Source organism: Lagenorhynchus albirostris, chromosome 3 (genome assembly GCF_949774975.1).
Source record: "Lagenorhynchus albirostris chromosome 3, mLagAlb1.1, whole genome shotgun sequence".
Taxonomy (NCBI): Eukaryota; Metazoa; Chordata; class Mammalia; order Artiodactyla; family Delphinidae; genus Lagenorhynchus; species Lagenorhynchus albirostris.
In genome coordinates, this window is record NC_083097.1 from 94,741,908 (window position 1) to 94,760,625 (window position 18,718).

At 36.4% G+C, this 18,718-nt stretch overlaps 1 protein-coding gene across 4 annotated transcripts in view; it reads right to left on the reverse strand.

Moving 5' to 3' along the window:
* The window catches only part of LOC132517005 (cysteine dioxygenase type 1), a 37,999-nt gene that overhangs the window by 12,680 nt on the left and 6,601 nt on the right, over positions 1-18,718 (reverse strand). For 2 of the 4 annotated variants that reach the window (XM_060143416.1, XM_060143415.1), the window contains 2 exons: positions 16,488-16,624; positions 7,989-8,051 (listed from right to left, as the gene is read on the reverse strand). In XM_060143416.1, coding sequence (XP_059999399.1) covers positions 7,989-8,051; positions 16,488-16,624 — 200 coding nt within the window. Of the gene's footprint in view, positions 1-6,252; positions 7,330-7,988; positions 8,052-16,487; positions 16,625-18,718 lie in introns of those variants that run through there. The other 2 variants (XM_060143418.1, XM_060143419.1) reach the window with 2 other exon arrangements.

Consider the following 18,718-nt stretch of genomic DNA (forward strand, 5'->3'; position numbering starts at 1 on the left):
AGGCTGAGTATGGAGTCCACTCCCAAGGTGGAGAGCTTCTGTTCTGTCGATTGAAACCATCGATAATATGCTCCAAGGCTAGGTGAAAATAAGTCAAAGTTTTCTTTTAAAAAAATTTAAATGTGCTGTGCTTAAACTACAGCTTGACAAGGGAGGCTGGGGTCTAGAGCAACACTGGTGAAACAATAGAAGGCCGGGTATCCCTCTTTGATTTTTAAAATCAAACATTTCCTTTAAATATTGATAATATATCCAGGGCAAAGACCTGATGTGTCAAGTAATGGGTCAAAGAAATGCTGATTTTTTTTGATTCCTAATACAGTAATTTAAAGTGTTCTAATCAGATTATTTAAATCCTTCAATTCTAGGCTTGTGCCTGAAGTAGCCTACCGGTAATACACACAAGAGAATGCATTTCTATGTTGTGCGTAGCACGTAGCAGCTTTGAGATTAACACAAGTTAAGTATGAATGAAAATAAGGAAAAAGTGAAGGACAGAAGAAATGCCAGTAGAGATTCCTTCTTTCTCACTATAGATGGATTCAGGGTTATTAAAGGTCTAGACTTCTGGAAGACTGGTCTGTTTCTGCCAGACTTTGCTCCAAGGTATTTTTATGTATATACATATGTATGTATATGTGTATATACTGTATATATTTAAGTTTACTAGTGCCATCTGCAGCCTTAAACGTCCCTGATTAAACTGATTACACTAAAACTATTCTAACATTGTTCCAAAAGGGCTACTACAGGTACAAAGCACTCCAGAGGCCTACCTTTTGTGATGTAGAGGTGGTTAATTAAAGAATTATGGGACAGAGTAACTCGTACCCTTTTCATCATTTACTCATAATTTCTTTATTCTCGTCAGTGTTTTCTATTGAGTCTCTTAATTACTTCATTTCAGCTATTTTAATCCACAAATATTGGGAATGAACAACAAAAATCGAACACAAACTTTTCTGCATTTCATAGTGGATTACACTTCTCTAAATTTTTCAGACCGTTCATTTTCTACTTTCTCTTGGCTCCTTCTGACATTCAGAGACCTCAAGGATCTTTCCTAATATAGCCATATTCACACATTCATATTCATTGCCTCTCTAACGCCCCCAACACAATTTCATTGACCCTTTCTATGTGGATGTCTCCCACATCTCTCTAATCTCACATGCTGAGAGTAATCTCTAATACCTTTTAGCACCTCAAATGAAATATACCACATTTAAAACTCCTTTCAAACATGCTTTTCATTTCCTGGAGGTTCAATTTCCACAATGAGGCTATCCGAGCTCAAGAACCTTATCCACCACTGCCTACTCTTTCCTGCTTCATTCTCAAGCTCTTTCAACCAATAGCTAACTTTTTAAACCTCCAGAATATCTTTTATGTTTTTCCACCTTTCTATTCTTATTGCCACTCCACTCAAGCCTCTATTCTAATTTTGGGTGGATTACTATGCTGGCCCTTCCCAGTACAGATCCTTTACTCACATCCACTAATTATACTTAAGTTCAGACTGGTTATGTTTCCTGGTCAGAAACTTTCAATAACTCTTATTTCCTACATACTAGGTTTGTCAACCTGGCATTTAAAATTCTCCATGTTTTGGCTCATTTCCTTTTTCATCTTTTATCTTTACTTTTCTTCTTTACCAAATGTCTTCCAGCCAGATTATATTAGTCACTATTCCTTGTGGTTACCAAATCCATTCTTCTGCTTTAAGCTTTTCCTTCTGCCTAGACACTAGAAAGACATTTCAATATGTCCAGATCCTACCTTAAGGTCTTAGCTCAAATGCTTTCCTCTCAAATAAGTTATATCTCCTCTTGAACAACTAAGGCAATAATCAGTATCTTTCTTATGGCACTTACCACTTTGCAGCAGGTATTGTAGTTACTTAGGTGGATTATCTTGACAGTGAGATGTTTGGGACAGGCTCCTTTTACATTTCATTTTTGTATTCCTTTCTCTACACCTAGTACACAGTGCCTTGCATATGCATGAATGGTGACTCCAGCAAAAACATACTGGTAATTGGCTAGAGTAATTCAACTGCTAGTTTTAAGGATCCCTGGGGCTGTGCGTTCAAATCCAGCAGACTAGACTTGTTTCTCTCAAGGTTTTTTTTTGTCTTTCTTTCTGGTTTCTCTGTAAAGAAAACCCATATTCTTCCCCATAGAATTGCACATTGTAACTACTGTCCCTCCCTCCCCCCAAAGTGACTGACATTACAGGCTCTATTAACATAAGTAGGATACCTAGATTCAGAGGTGGTAGTTCTACCGCACTCTGCATTGCCCATGTCAATGATCATCACATTTTAAGACAGATGTTGACATGTGACAGATATCCAGAGAAAGGAGTTAGAATTATTAGAGATTCAGTAATATTGGTCTATCCATCCATCTGACACATTTTCACAAGCATGTACTATATGCCTGGCACTGCTTACAAAACTTAAGTCTCTGCCCTCAGAGGGCATATGTTCTAATGGGGCTGGGGGTAGCTACCCCAACAAATACAGTATATATGGAGAAATGGACACATAGTACCGTATACAATACACGATGGAGAAAAATAAAGCAGGAGAAAGAAGGTAGAAGGTGGTGAGGAGGTGTCATGTGATAGTTGAACAGGGACTGAAGGATGTTAGTGAGAAATGCAATTGTCTGGGGGAAGTTTCCAGATGGAGGAAATGGTAAGCACAAAAGCCCTGGGATGGGATCAAGTCTAGTGTTTGGATAATAACACAGATGAACACGGAGGTGGGTGGTAAGCTGTAGAAATGGGGACTTCAGATCACATAGGACAATGAAAGTCTTCAACTTTTACTCTGATATGGGAAGCCACTTGGGGATTTTGGCCAGGGAGCAGATAAAGGGAAGCCAATTAGCTGGCTATTACAGTTCAAGTGAAAGATAATGGTGGCTTGGCTAGAGTGGGACAATAGATGAAAAATGGCTGGATTCTGAACATGTTTTGGTAAAGATGTCAGGATTTGCTGATAAGACTGGAAGTGGGTTAGAGAGGGATTAATAATTAGTTGAGCAACTGGAAGGAATGGATTTGCCATGATTAAGATAGTAGAAGACTTGGGAGAACTGAGGTGGGAAAGGGGGAAAAGATATGCCTCATAGATCTAGATATATAATAGAACTGGGAAGAAATAGTTTTAGGAGGAAGGCAGAGGGAAGAGAGTTCTATAAAGAATAAATCCACCTCAAAATGGATAGGGCTTTCCTTATGGCTATCACTAAGTAACCAATAAGTTTCAGGTATATCTGCTCCATATGAGAACATAGAAGGAACTGTGATTTATAAGGATTCCTCTAACTCAAGATTCTAATCACACTCAATATACATACTTGTTTTATCCTTCCTTCATCCATATCATATAAGAAAATACAGGAAATTCCCTGGCGGTTCAGTGGCTAGGACTCCGCGCTCTCACTGCCGAGAGCTTGGGTTCAATCACTGGTCAGGGAACTAAGATTCTACAAGCCGTGCAGCGCGGCCAAAAAAAAAAAAAAGACAGGTAAATCTAATATTTGGTATCAAATTTTATCTTTTTACTTTCTATTATTTCAAAAAATCAACTTAAAGTTTCAAGAATTATTTAAATTCGTACCTGACAATCTACCTTCCAATCAGAATGAAAGTTCCAGGACGACAGGAATCTTATATCTTATTCCAATGCTGAGGACATAGTAGGCACTCTATGTGAATAAACAAATGGAAATTTATAGTTTCAAGGCTTTTGAAAGAGATTGCCAAAATGTCCCCTAAAATTGTAGTACCAATTCACATTCCATTCACCAAGAATATGACAGGACTTATTTCCCCACAATGTTGCCAATACTGATAATTGTTTTAACTATTGATATTATGAAAGGTGATACTCAGCATTTCGTAGTTTTTACCTGTACTTTTTTTTTTTTTTTTTGCGGTATGCGGGCCTCTCACTGTTATGGCCTCTCCCGTTGCGGAGCACAGGCTCCGGACTCGCAGGCTCAGCGGCCATGGCTCACCGGCCTAGCCACTCTGCGGCATGTGGGAGCTTCCCGGACCGGGTCACGAACCCGTGTCCCCTGCATCGGCAGGCGGACTCTCAACCACTGCGCCACCAGGGAAGCCCTACCTGTACTTTTTATAACTAATGATTAGCACTTTTCATGCTTTATTAGCCATCTATATTTTTATTTTTTGGAATTACATTTTAATGTATTGTGCCCACTTTTCAGACGGTCTTTTTTCTTATCAACTGAAATGAGCTCTTCAATGATTGGACATCAAAACCCTGTCATATGTTGCAAACATTTTCATCTTCTGCCATACAAAAATTAAAAACATGCAAATTTCCTTTATTGCTGCTTTAAATCATTCTGCAAACCACATCCCACTCAATATATAATGAATTCCTGATTATACGTGCATAAGGAAATGTACTATTATGTGTGTGGGTACCAAATAAAAAACCCCCAAACATCCTATTTTCAGGGATATTACAATGATGAAAGGGTGTTGGACATGCTTGTAAGGGAGTAAGCGCAGTAACTGCTGTAATAGTGGTAGTCTGCTGTGTTCTTATGAGGGAGAGAGTATCTCCTCCTTGAGAGATTCAGATAAGCTTTAAGAAAGTTAAAAAATGAATTAGGCAGAGAGGTAGGATTTGAAGGGGGGGAGGTGTAGGAAACAGAAAAACAAACAAACAATGCACGTTCAGGAAACAGCGAATAATCCAGTGTGGGTTGGACAATTTTGAAGGAAAATAGTATTTGTAAAAGTAAACCTGCTGAACTGTTTTCTGAATACTTTCCTTCCATTATGTGGTCTGTAGCTGAATTCCCTTAGTCCAGAAGCTTACTAAGTATATTACAAAGGTGATTTTCATTATCATACCTCTGAACACTGTACTTTCCCGCTTTGGGTTACACACAACTAAACTGGTTGACTAATGCTATATAATTTAAAAGCATGGTCTGCACTTCTCTTTGAGTTTTCTAATCTTGTCAGAGTAGATGATATTAAAGGTCCCTTCAGGGTTAAAACTTCTACAGAAATCATAGATTCCAGGAAGTATTCAATCTTATTTTGATTCCAGATAAACATTCTTAGCTTACCTTACACCCTAAATATGGGGAACTCACTGTGAAGGCCTCGGCACAGGCAGCTTCAAAGACGCAAAGCACACTATTCTAACATTATATACACTGTATGTAGAATGGGTCATCTTTGCACAGTAAGATAAGGCGTGGCATTACTGATGTTGATTTTCTCATTCATAAATATGGAAAACTTAAAATATAACCTGAGGGTTTAGTCCCCCCCCCAAGCTCATTTAAACCAGACATCTGCAAAAATATTTTGTGAATTGCGTTCTAGGTTCTAATAACCAAATAACTTATGGGATCCAGGCTTATGAGTAAATGTTGTATAGTCAGCACAGAATAATGTAAATACGGTTTTAAAAAGTGTAAAGCCCTACATATTCTTAAAGGTTGTGAGTGAAAAAAACAAAGTATACATATTTAGCTAACCTCAGATTGAGTAAGTTAGTAAATTATTTAGATCAGAAAAGAATAATTAAGTTGATGACACAAATTCAAACTCAAGTAGTTTTGACTATTAATAGTCTATCATTTGAAACCTTAGCAGCAAACATAAGATACACATAGGTTAAACACATTTTTCCTATCTGTTAAATATATATGCATATAAATATATTCATATCCTTCAGTAAACTGAAAGAGCACAAAACTAGAGAACAGATCCTTTCCATATTCAACTTATTTGACGTGAAAATAACATTCTTTCCAGCTTTCAACATACATACTAATTTCTTACTTAGCCTTTACACAATTCAACCTGTATTATTTCAGTGTTAATACTAGCTGCATTAATTTATTAAACAGGGACATCATTATAAGGGGACTTAGGAATTTGTTCTCGGGCAGAAAATGAGAACTGAACAGTGATTTCATCACCTTAAACTGAATTGTTCCTTAGCATCCCTTAATGATAATGTATGGCAGATCATTAACCATAAAGTACATTCTGGGACTTAAAGGACATAAATGTAGTTCAAAGTCCTTTGACAAAATCATACCATTCTCATCACCTTTGAAAATAAACACTTAGAATTCTTGTATACACCTTAGATCCTGTTTGAACATTCCATTCAATTTATTGGAATTTTTTAAAAAAATGCTGCATTACAAATACAATATAGAATGAAGAAAAAAGGCTGAATTTTATTTAAAGCAATTATCAGTTTAATAGCATCAGTAAAAAATGGTACTTTTAGTCATGGCATGAAATACACATAAAATCTAGCTATTTTCCAATTATTCTTTGAGCATTTTCAAGCTGGAAAATACATTATAAAAAACTGAAAGATGCTGCCTCGTTTACTCATTGAGTGCTTTTGACACTGTAAAAATAAGAGAGAGTTTCATACCACAGTTATAACCACTGGGACTCAAGAATCATTAAATGATAAGATTGAAAAGAGTCAGATGACTCATTTGTCCAAAATTTGTAAAATTCCTTCTGTTTCCCAATAAAAGTTAAACCAAAACCACGAATTTTCTCTAAAGCAATCTTCCAGTGTGTCAACATGTGTGCTCTCTTGGCTAGATGTTTGCTAGAGATTAGCAGGAATAGCTATTGTCTTCTGGCAAAGAGGTAAAACCAAACTGCCTAACTCTTTCTGTCAGCTGGGTTGCCCTCTACTGGACTATGCAAGGTAATAAAGCCAGAAGGTCAATGCAACTTTGTTTCACAAGGTAACACTGTAGATAGAAATGTAAATGAGAAAAGGCAAAACACATACCTCAAACAAATTGCACTCCCCTGAATAAGCCCCAAAAGAATCCTTTAGTAAATTGACTTTTATGGGGGGGGGGGAATCAGCAGAGTGCTAATTTTTCAAGTAAACAGTTTCAGTCATTTTGAGAAGTGGTACAAAAGCAGCTTTATATAATCTTAGTCTCCTTTTCAACACTTTGGAGGCAGCTCTGGAGCAATAGTTGTAGTAATGGGTAAACCCTAATGTCAATCTTTTATGCTGATTTGTGTTTTAATACAAATCACATTTTTGTGAGTCCATCTACTCTGTGGATATTTTAAATGTATAGACATGGGTCACAGTAGATGCATGCTGAAGAGATCACATCCACAAGTCTCTTGCCACAAGATCAAAACTTTTCAGAGCTGTTTGCTTTGTGAAGATTCATTTTAAGTTATCAATATCTTTTCCTCTGTAGCTCATCCCCATGCCTGAGATTTGCAGTAATGCAGGACCAGTTTACCATCACTGCCAAAACACTACAAAAAGAAAAACGGCAATAAATTAAACTCAATTTTTGTTATTCTTAGATGAAGCTAAGAAAAAAAATGTTATACTGATCATAAACATCCTCATACATGTACATGTATCCATAAAAGGCTAGTTCTTTCAACAGATGCAAGCTACTATTGGACACATATTAGTAATCATAAATGTTTAATAAAATTTGTCCTTTAAGCACCTTAAGCATAGATAAGCAGACATTTTAACCTTGTCCCTTCTCTACATCTGACTATAATGTATGTACTATTTTCTAGTAATGGTGCTGTAAGAATGCTGAATAAAGTCATTCCTACATAGTCTCCTTTTCAATTTCTTGGAGGGAGATCTGGATTACTGATTATAAAAACAATGTAGAAGATACTACATGTAGGTAAAAAAGGAGATCTTACTTTCTGGTCATATTTCATAGTCATCTTCTGTTTGTGTTATTATTTAATTCTTCAATCACTGTATAATTTATTGAGATCCAACTAAGTTCAAGGTGTTAGAGATATAACAGAGAACAAGAAAGTAATCTCTTTTCTTGATAGACAATTAAGAATGGCTTATCATCTCTTTAAATGATGTGAGTTAATGATCATACTATACACAGATGAGCATATTCCATGAAGAAAATAAAGCAGTAATGTTTTACCTCATAGAGGGTTCCAACTTCCTGGTCTGGGGAGGGGGCAAAGGACTGATTCACATAAATAAACTGCAAGAAAGAAGAAAATTATGGTGATTCAGTTTTAATGGTATCCAGATTAATCTGCATTTTTCTGGGTGCCAATCAGCCAGCTATTTCAAATTATTTGTCTTCAGAACTGAAGAAAGCTTCCCTAAACCCCTTCTTTCTAATTCTCATAAATTAGTCAATTAGTGAGATCTTTATGAAGAGCATGTCTTTCCTCTGGAGGAATAACAGAATTTTTGTTCCCAGCTTTTTATAACTAAGAAACTTTTGTTTTTACAAACAGCTTTTGAAGGTTTATCCAAGAAATTAGTAAAAATATCAAGTTTCTCATTTATTCATAATTAAAGACAGAATTTCTCCTAACAAAATTTTACACACACAGCCTCAAATAAAAACATCTAATAATTGAGATAGTTGATGCATTTTTCTTGAGTAAATGACATGCACGGTTGGAGGTTTTTGACCATTACCACCTCTGAAAACTCAGGCTGGGTGAGACCTCTGTAAAGTCACTTGCAGCCAAATGAAGTAGCAAAAATGTAGCATAATTGAAACCTAATGTCCTTACAACCTTGTTTATTAAAGAATTCATTGTTCAATGTTTCAGTTTAGTCTGTTTCTACTGAAACATTTTTAGTACCTAAAAAATTCCTGAAGATACTGAAACAAAAGATCAGTGTCCAAGTGACTTCTGATAGTTTTCTTTTTAGAAAGCAAAACATTACTTGCAGGTTAACATATTCAATTTTCCTTGTCTACAATCAAATTTTAAGACAAATTTCCTGGGCTTCACATAGACCTTAAAAATATCTATCAGAATAATTAGGTGATAGATACTATTTGGGACATCAGCTAGAACAAGAATAAATATCACTTATATTTCTCCTTCAGGCAATACAGTGCAGTAATTAAGAGTAGGGGCTCTACTGAGATCTAGGTTTGAATTTCGGCTATAAATACAAATAACTTTTCTCAAACTGTGTCCTTGTTTGTAAATATAGAAAATAACAGGACCTATACTTCTTGAAGCTGCTGGGAAAAATAAAACGAGACAGTACACATCAAGTGTAAGTGCTTGATATACGTACTCAATAGACATTAGTTAGACTTATTAAATTATTTAAAAACAGTTCATGCTGGTGGCGCTTCCCTGGTGGCGCAGTGGTTGACAGTCCGCCTGCCGATGCAGGGGACACGGGTTTGTGCCCCGGTCCGGGAGGATTCCACATGCCACAGAGCGGCTGGGCCCGTGAGCCATGGCCCTGGGCATGCGTGTCCGGAGTCTGTGCTCCGCAACAGGAGAGGCCACAACAGTGAGAGGCCCGCGTACCGCAAAAAAAAAAAAAAGTTCATGCTTAAATATCAACTCATTATTAAGGCTGAGTAAGGTTCTAACATAATTTCAGAAACAACTGAAATCAGTGTGCATTTTAATGTGAATTTCCTGTGATAAGGATATAATAATTTGTGTTTAGCTCCTGACAGTTTAACTATGAGTGAACATAGATTTTACTCTTTGGAACATTTTAAATTAGGAAAAGGGCTCTGGACAACAATTTAGTTTATTTCAGCAAACAATCCCTGAGTGTCTATTATGTGCTAGGAAACGCACAAGGTGTGGAATTATGAAGATTAATATGATCTCTCCCCTCAATAAGCAAACATACCTGAATAGATAAGAATATAGATAGGGAAAATGCATCTGACAAGGTCTGTAGCACAAAGATGGGGCATTAGTTTAGCCTAGCCTTTTGGTCAGGAGAGGCTTTCTGGAAAAAAAAAATGAGGAACAAATTAGGACTTAACTAGGTGCAGAGAGTAATAATTAGGACTCTGCAGGCAAAAGAAACAAAAATAAGATGTGAGTGTTGAGGGGACAGTACAGCAGATACGGTAGAGAACTATAAGAACCTGATGGAATTCTGTAACAGGAGTTAGCAACTGAAAGTGACTTTAATTTAAAAAAAGTAATTAAGGTAGTTTAAATGGAAGTTCCATGGAGGTAAAAATTTCAAAATACAATCTTCAGCTAAATGCTAGAGCTTAGGAGGATAAAATTTTAAAGAATAATGATTTCTTTTTAAATCACCAGTCTTTATATAGATGTCTCTTTAGTTATTTTGGTTGTTATAAACTTGAGATTTTGTAGGGAGGGTTCATGGGAACAGCATTCTCTTGAGTTCTTGCACACTGCTAACAGTTTTGTGCCCTGATTAAATGTCAGTTTTGTAGTATATAAAATCCTTATCTCACACTTTCTTTGTATCTTTGCTGCTCAACTTTGACGGTAACCTAATTTCCTAAGCCATGTCCTTTTTCCCCTAGATGTCCAAAGGATTTTTCTTTTTATTTCACATCCAGTAATCTTACCAGAATGTGTCTCGGTGATTATTACACTGGGTTGGTATTCTCAGGATCTTGGTACATTTTTTTAATACGTAGTTTCAAATCTTTTTAGAAGAAATTTCCCTTGAATTATAATTTTAAGTATTTGTTTTGTTCCTTTGCTTTGGTTTTCTTCTTCAGGGACTCCTATTTCTATGTTTACTCTCCTTTGTTTATACTCAGTATTTGTCATTTTCTCAAATTCTTTTTACATTTCATTCTACCTCCCGTCCCATCCCCGAGCCTGAGCAACCAGATGCTGTTTAACTTTTTTTTTAAGTTAAAAAAATTTTTATACAATTTTTAAAGGTCACTTTCCATTTACAGTTATTACTAAATATTGGCTATGTTCCCCACGTTGTACAACACATCCTTCAGCCTATCTTGCATCCTTCAGTCTGTATATCCCACTTCTCCACCCCCATATTGTCCCCCTACCTCCAAACTGGAAACCACTAGTTTGTTCCCTATATCTGTGAGTCTGCTTCTTTTCTGTTATATTCACTAGTTTGTTGTATTTTTTAGATTCTGTGTAAAGTTATATCACACAGTATTTGTCTTTCTCTAACTCATTTCACTTAGCATAATGCCCTCCAAGTCCATCTATGTTGCTGCAAACGGCAAAATTTCTCTTTTTTTATGGCTGAGTAATATTCCATTTGTGTGTGTGTGTGTGTGTGTGTGTGTGTGTGTGTGTGTGTACGTACACATCTTCTATGCATTTATCTGTTGATAGATACTTAGGTTGCTTCCATATCTTGGCAGCTGTAAATAATGCTGCTATGAACACAGGGGTGCATGTATCTTTTCAAACAAGTTTTTTTGTTTTCTTCAGATGTATACCCAGGAGTGGAATTGCTGGGTCATAAGGTAGTTCGATCTTTAGTTTTTTGAGAAACGTCCATATTGTTTTCCACAGTGGCTGCACCAATTTACATTCCTACCAACAGTATACAAGGGTTCCCTTTTCTCCACATCCTTGACAACATTTGTTATTTGTGTTCTTTTTGATGACAGCCATTCTGACAGGTGTGAGGTGATATCTCACTGTGGTTCTGATTTGCATTTCCCTGATGATTACTGATGTTGAGGATCTTTTCATGTGCCTGTTGGCCACCTGCACTTCCTCTTTGGAAAAATGTCTTTTCAGTTCTTCTGCCCACCTTACAATTGGGTTGTTTGTTTTTTTGATGTTGAGTTGTATGAGCTGTTTATATATGTTGGATATTAATCCCTTATTGGTCATACCATTTGCAAATATATTCTCCCATTCAGTAGGTTGTATTTTTGTTTTGTGGATGGTTTCCTTTGCTATGCAAAAGCTTTTAAGTTTAATTAGGTCCCATTTGTTTGTTTTTGCTTTTATTTCCTTTATTCTAGAAGACTGACCCAAAAAAATATTGCTGCAATTTATGTCAAAGAGTGTTCTGCCTATGTTTTCCTCTAGGAATTTTATAGTATCCGGTCTTATATTTAGGTCTTTAATATATTTTAAGTTTATTTTTGTGTATGGTGTTAGTGAATGTTCTAATTTCATTCTTTTACATGTAGCCGTCCAGTTTTCCCAGCACCACCTACTGAAGACACTGTCTTTTCTCCATTGTATATTCTTGTCCCCTTTGTAGTAGACTGCTTGACATAAGTGCGTGGGTTTATTTCTGGGCTCTCTATCCTGTTCCATTGATCTATGTATCTGTTTTTGTGCAATACCATACTGTTTTGATGACTGTAGCTTCACAGTATAGTCTGAAGGCAGGGATTGTGATTCCTCCAGCTCTGTTCTTCTTTCTCAAGGTTGTTTGGCTATTCAAGGTCTTTTATGTTTCCATATAAAATTTAAAAATATTTGTTTTAGTTCTGTGAAAAAATGCCATTGGAAATTTTACAGAGATTGCATTGAATCTGTAGATTGCCTTGGGTAGCATAGTCATTTTAACAACACTGATTATTCCAATCCAAGAACACAGTATATCTTTCTGTTTGTGTTGTCTTCAATTTATTTCATTGGTTTCTTATAGTTTTCAGAGTATAGGTCTTTTACCTCCTTAGGTATCTTTATTCCTAGGTATATCTTTTTGATTTTGAAAATTCTTCTTTTTTCCTTCTATTTTTCTTCAGCCATTACCTGTTGTTTATTTGCTCTTATATTCCATCTAGTTTAGTCTCCATTTCTGAAATTTAACCTGTAATTCTTTTCCTGAGCTCTGTCACTTCGAGTTTTACTATTGCTGATTTATGTTGTTCTTTCGTGTCTTGTATCATCTTTCTTTTGACACTTGTTTTGACATAATAAATCAGTTACTGACCTGCGTGTAAGCACATTTTTCTCTGGCATGCTTTCATTGTCTTTAGGGATGTTACTCTGTTTATTTTGCTTCCTTATAACACTGTGCAGGATTTAACCTTGATACTTCTCTGTTGCTTACTTGTATATGAAATCAGTTTTCCTCAACTTTTAGAATGAAATGAGTTAGTGTAGTTTTGCTAACTCCACAGTGCTCCCTCTACTGTTGTTTTTTGTATAGTGTTAAACAATATTATTCTTTATTTTTATTATTCTTTATTTTTATTTATTTTTCTTATTTTTATTATTGCTTTCTTTATTTTTATTATTATTTTATTTTTATTTCTTTCTTTATTTTTATTATTATTTTTTTTTTGCGGTAGATGGGCCTCTCACTGTTGTGGCCTCTCGTGTTACGGAACACAGGCTCTGGACACGCAGGCTCAGCAGCCATGGTTCATGGGCCCAGCCGCTCCGCGGCATGTGGGATCTTCCCAGACTGGGGCACAAACCTGCGTCCCCTGCATCGGCAGGGGGACTCTCAACCACTGCGCCACCAAGGAAGCCCCTCTTTCTTTTTTTTAACAATTAACATTTTATTTATTTATGGCTGCACTGGGTCTTCGTTGCTGCACATGGGCTTTCTCTAGTTGAGGAGTACAGGCTCTAGGCATGCGGGCTTCAGTAGTTGTGGCGCGTGGCCTCAGTAGTTGTGGCTCACAAGCTCTAGAGCACAGGCTCAGTAGTTGTGGTGCATGGGCTTAGTTGCTCTGTGGCATGTGGGATCTTTCCGGACCAGGGCTCAAAGCCATGTCCCCTGCACTGGCAGGCGGATTCTTAACCACTGCGCCACCAGGGAAGTGCCGGAGGTCTGCTTTCTGAGCTTTCCAGGTTGTTCCTCTCCATTTTGACCTGGTCCTTCTTTTTCCTTCCTTTCCCTGTTTAAATGTGTTTCACTTCCAGAAGTTCCTCTTCAGTGTGGGATCTTGTCTTGGAAGGGAGCCTGAGTCTGTTTTGAGAGTTCTCAGGGGCTAGACTGCTCCAGTCCCTTAAGTCCTCCTTATGCAGATATATTGTAATCGCCTGCTATTGGAGAGAATCAAACACTCTCAATTTCAGCTACTATTCTTAAATTGGCCCACTGTACTTTCCGGTGAATACCTGTTAGCTACTTCCAGGTTCTCCCTTTCTCAGTGCTATCAGATGCCAATCCTACTGTTTATTTTTTTTCAGCACATTTGCTAACACGACGCAGATCCTGTGGTCATTGGTGGGTATTCCCACCAACTTGAATCTTAGGTTTCAGGATACTTGTCATCTAAGTTCTGTTATAACTATACTGATGATGGGGTTTTGGTTTTGCTTTCTAGTTGACTACATTTTTGTGGGAATTCATGCCTTCTGACACCACTGCTATCTTCCTAGAATCCCCAGCATTACTTTTTCTTTTGACATTCATTTTGTGAAAATAAGGTAGGGTACAGCTCTATGAAGCCAGAAGATGTGAGTTCTAGTTTAATCAGGAAAAGTGACAAAAAGACTACTTTTGTTTATGTTTCCTATTGCTTAAATGGGAAGAGATAATCAGATTTGCTACAAAGCTTTAAAGTTGGACCACGTGAAATTGCTAAGTTTTTTTGGTTAAAATGATTGATTGATGGCAGTTTTACATGGTTCAACCTAATATATATTGACATCAACCAAGTCCTTTCAGATTACTGAATACAAGCAATACAAAATGCCAAAACTCTAACATTAACATAGAACACAGCATTCTTTCACCTTTTCTTCTATCCACAAATTTCTAAAAGTAATGCCTTAATTACTTGGTACTCCTCTGGTTACCTACCTCTCCAACTCTTCATGGTAGACAGTTAGTAGAGATAACCTCTGCTCATTTCTCTTAAGTGTATGTCCTCATTACCCTAACTTTTCCATTTAGACTTGGACTCTAGGCAAGGTCCTCTGCTCCTCAGGTTTTAGCTACCATATGCAAGTGGATGACACTATAATATCCTTGCCCATCTCTGAAATTTAATTAAATTCTATATAGCACTCTTATAAAACAGATCTTTTCTCATTCCGAGTGATCACAAACAGAGATGTTCACCTGTAAAACTCAAAAATCCCCATCACTTTTCCCTTACAACTTCCTTTGGAGGAATCCCTGGTTCTATGCTATCCTTACCTCAAATAACTTCTAGTGATTAACCTATCTTGCACTTACTTTTGTACCCATGACATGACACTTTTGTGAAAGTCACTTACAACCAAAATCTTAGATCAGAGTTGTTTCCACCTCTTCATTGACAAAAAGAAATAAATTCCAACACACCTCACTTTCATAAATAATAAATTCCAACACACCTCACTTTCATAAATAATCACCCAATCCTTACACATAACTGTATTTAAAAAATACTTAGTGATTCTTCAATTATCTATCCACATATACATTACCTGAGTTAACAATGACCAAGATTGTGGTCTGAAAATAAAGGCGTTCTATATATTAACATAACATGTGACAAAATGTCAAATACATGTAGACATTTAAATTTCTGTGGCCAAATACCAAATTAAGGGGCTTCCCTGGTGGCGCAGTGGTTGAGAGTCCGCCTGCCGATGCAGGGGACACGGGTTCGTGCCCTGGTCCAGGAGGATCCCACATGCTGCGGAGCGGCTGGACCTGTGAGCCATGGCCACTGAACCTGCGCGTCCGGAGCCTGTGCCCCGCAACAGGAGAGGCCACAACAGTGAGAGGCCAATGTACCACAAGAAAAAAAAAAAAAAAAAAAAAACCAAATTAAAAACCTGTGGCATTTAAAATTTTAATCCTAACAACTCACCATGAAATGCTTAACACGTATCATAATATGAAATAAGTACACCTGAACCTTAAAAACGAGGGGGTTGGGGCGCCCACACTGCACAGTCAAAAATCTGTGTATACAAGGCAGATTCAACCAACTGCAGGTTGTGTAGTAGTATAGTATGTATTTACTAAAAAAAATCCACGGATAAGTGGACTGCTACAGTTCAAACTCATGTTGTTCAAGGGTCAACTGTATACCTCTTAGTTCTTCCACAGCACATGGCAAAGGTATACTGATTACCTTGAGAATGGGAAGGAAGCAACATTAATACCAAAACAAAGAAAACCCCAAAACTTTCTATACCGATATTCTATGATAGATCTTTCTGCATGGGCATTCAGTGACTTTTTGAGGAAAACAACCAATACGGTAGGTTAAAAAAAAAAAGTCAGTCCACATTTAAAAGCAAATCTAAAATTCATTTCTTTTCAGGGTTCTCCAGAGAATCCTTCAATAAAGCACGGAAATTCCACTAACAAAAGAAATAAAAGGACATTACTGAAGTAACATATGTGGTTCCATATATATTTCTACATACAACAGTTATTCATTGTTGCCTAGGAACTACAGTACCCCCTCCATATCTATGGGTTCTGCATCCTCCCTCGGATTCATCCAAATGTGATGGAAAATATTTGGAGAAAAAAATTCCAGAAAGTTCCAAAAAGCAAAACTTTAATTTGCCGTGTACCAGCAACTATTTATGTAGCATTTACATTGTGTTAGGTATCATAAATGATCTAGAAATGATTTAAAGTATAAGGGAGAATGTGTACAGATTATACGCAAATATGCCATTTTATATAAGGAACCTGAGCATCTGTAAAGGATGCTCCTGAAATCCCCCTTGAATACTGAGAGACAAATGTTTTGTGAATTTTTGTAGGGAAATGATCACCATTGTTTTCTTACCAACTGTTCTGAAGCCACCAGTTTAAGGAACTTTTTGATGAAGTCAATGAGTCCTTGGATGGTTCGGGTTCGCTCTACAGCCCATTTCTTTGTTTTCATTATAGGAGTGTCTCCCACAGCCTTTAGCAGGATGTCAACTGTAAAGGAAAAAAAAATACAGTTGACACAATCAAAACAGGAATTAGGGGCATCAATGTCCACACAGTCGAAAATCCACCTATAACTTTACACTCAGCCCTCTGGATCCACAGTTCTATATTGCGGATTCAACCTACAACGGATTATGTAGTATTCTAGTACGTATTTATTGATAACAGTCCATGTGTAAGTAGACCTGCTTAGTTCAAACCCATGTTGTTCAATGGTAAACTATACTAACAAGTACACTGAAACATCTAAAGAGAATGTGATATAAAATACTTCAGAAAACTTATTTAAACTTTCAATCAACATACAGTTTATGTATTTATGACACTGGAGGTATGCCTGAGATGACAAATGGAAGATATGAAGAGATTCACTTAGAAGAATTTCACCTTCATCAAAACATTTATTTTTATTGGGAAAAAAAAAGGTAAACCTAAATTTCCAACAAAGATGTTTAGCGGAGATTGGTTAAGTAAAGGATATTATACTCTATGGTAGGATGTATATACTGTAGTAAAGATATAAAGCACACACTCTGAACTCCCTGGGTTCAAAATCCTGGCTCTGCCACTTGCTAGGTATGTACACATATATATAGATAAGCTCTTTAATCTCTCTGTACCACAGTTTATTCACTTGTAAAATGAGGATAATAGCAGCAACCTGATAAGACTATTATGAAGATTAAGTGAATACATAAAAGTGTTTAGAACAGTACCAGATCATAACTCGCTTATTAAACCTTAAGATAATTTAGCTACCATTAAAGATACTATAAAAGCATATTTAATAGTATGAAAAAATTATCAAAAAATACTAAATATAAAGCAGCATAAGATTTCAATTTCATTAAAACCATCACAGGCACATATTCACATAAATGTGGAATATGCACCAAAATGATATTTCCCAGTAGGGATATTATAGGTGATAATCACTTGATTTTACTTGTGCTTTTTGTAACCACCAAGTTTTCTACAATAAACTTTTAAATAAAGGAAAACAATAAAAATTATTAAAAAGAAAATAGAAAAACTAGGGGCCAAAAAGGTTTCTGAGAAATCAGAGGTTTCAATAATTCAAAATACAAAGATGCAAACAGAAAGACTATGAATCTATCTCCTGAACTTACTTCATCAAAAAGAATTAGAAAATATAAAGAACAACCAAATGGAATTGAAGAATACAATAACTGAAGAGAAAAGTGCACTAGAAGGAATCAACATTAAACTAAATGAGGCAGAAGAATGTATTAGTTCTGACAAAATACTGAAAATCACTGCCATCAAACAGAATAAAGAAAATAGAATGAAAAGAAATGAGGACAGTTTAAGAGACTTCTGGGACAACATCAAATGTGGTAATATTCACATTATATCCCAGAAGGAGAATAGAGAGAGATCGGGCCTGAGAAAATACTTGAAGAGATAATAGCTGAAAATTTCCCTAACCTAGGGAAGCAGTCACCCAGGTCCAGGAAGTGCAGAGTCTCATACAGGATTGACCCACAGAGAAATACATCATGACACATTGTAATCAAAATGACAAAAATTAAAGGTAAAGAGAAAATATCAAAAGCAATATACAAGGGAACTCCCATTAGGCTATCAGCTGATTTTTCAGCAGAAACTCTTCATGTCAGAAGGGAGTGGCATGATATACTTAAAGTGATATACTTAAAGTGATGAACCAAGAACACTCTACCCACCAAGGCTCTTGTTCAGATTTGATGGAGAAATCAAAAGCTTTACAGACAAGCAAAAGCTAGAAGAATTCAGCACCACCAAACCAGCTTTATAACAAATGCTAAAAGAACTTCTGTAGGTGGAAAATAAAAGGCCACAACTAGAAATGAGAAAATTATGATATGGAAAAGCTCACTGGTAAAGGCAAACATATAATAAAGGCAGGAAATCAGCCACGCACAAAGTTAGTAGGGAAGTTAAAAGACAAAATTCGTAAAATCATCTATATCCATAATAGTCAGTTAAAGGATACACAAAACAATTAGATGTAAAATATAGTATCAAAACAGTAATCATGATAGGAGAAGAGTACAAATGCAGGGTATCTAAAGTGCATTT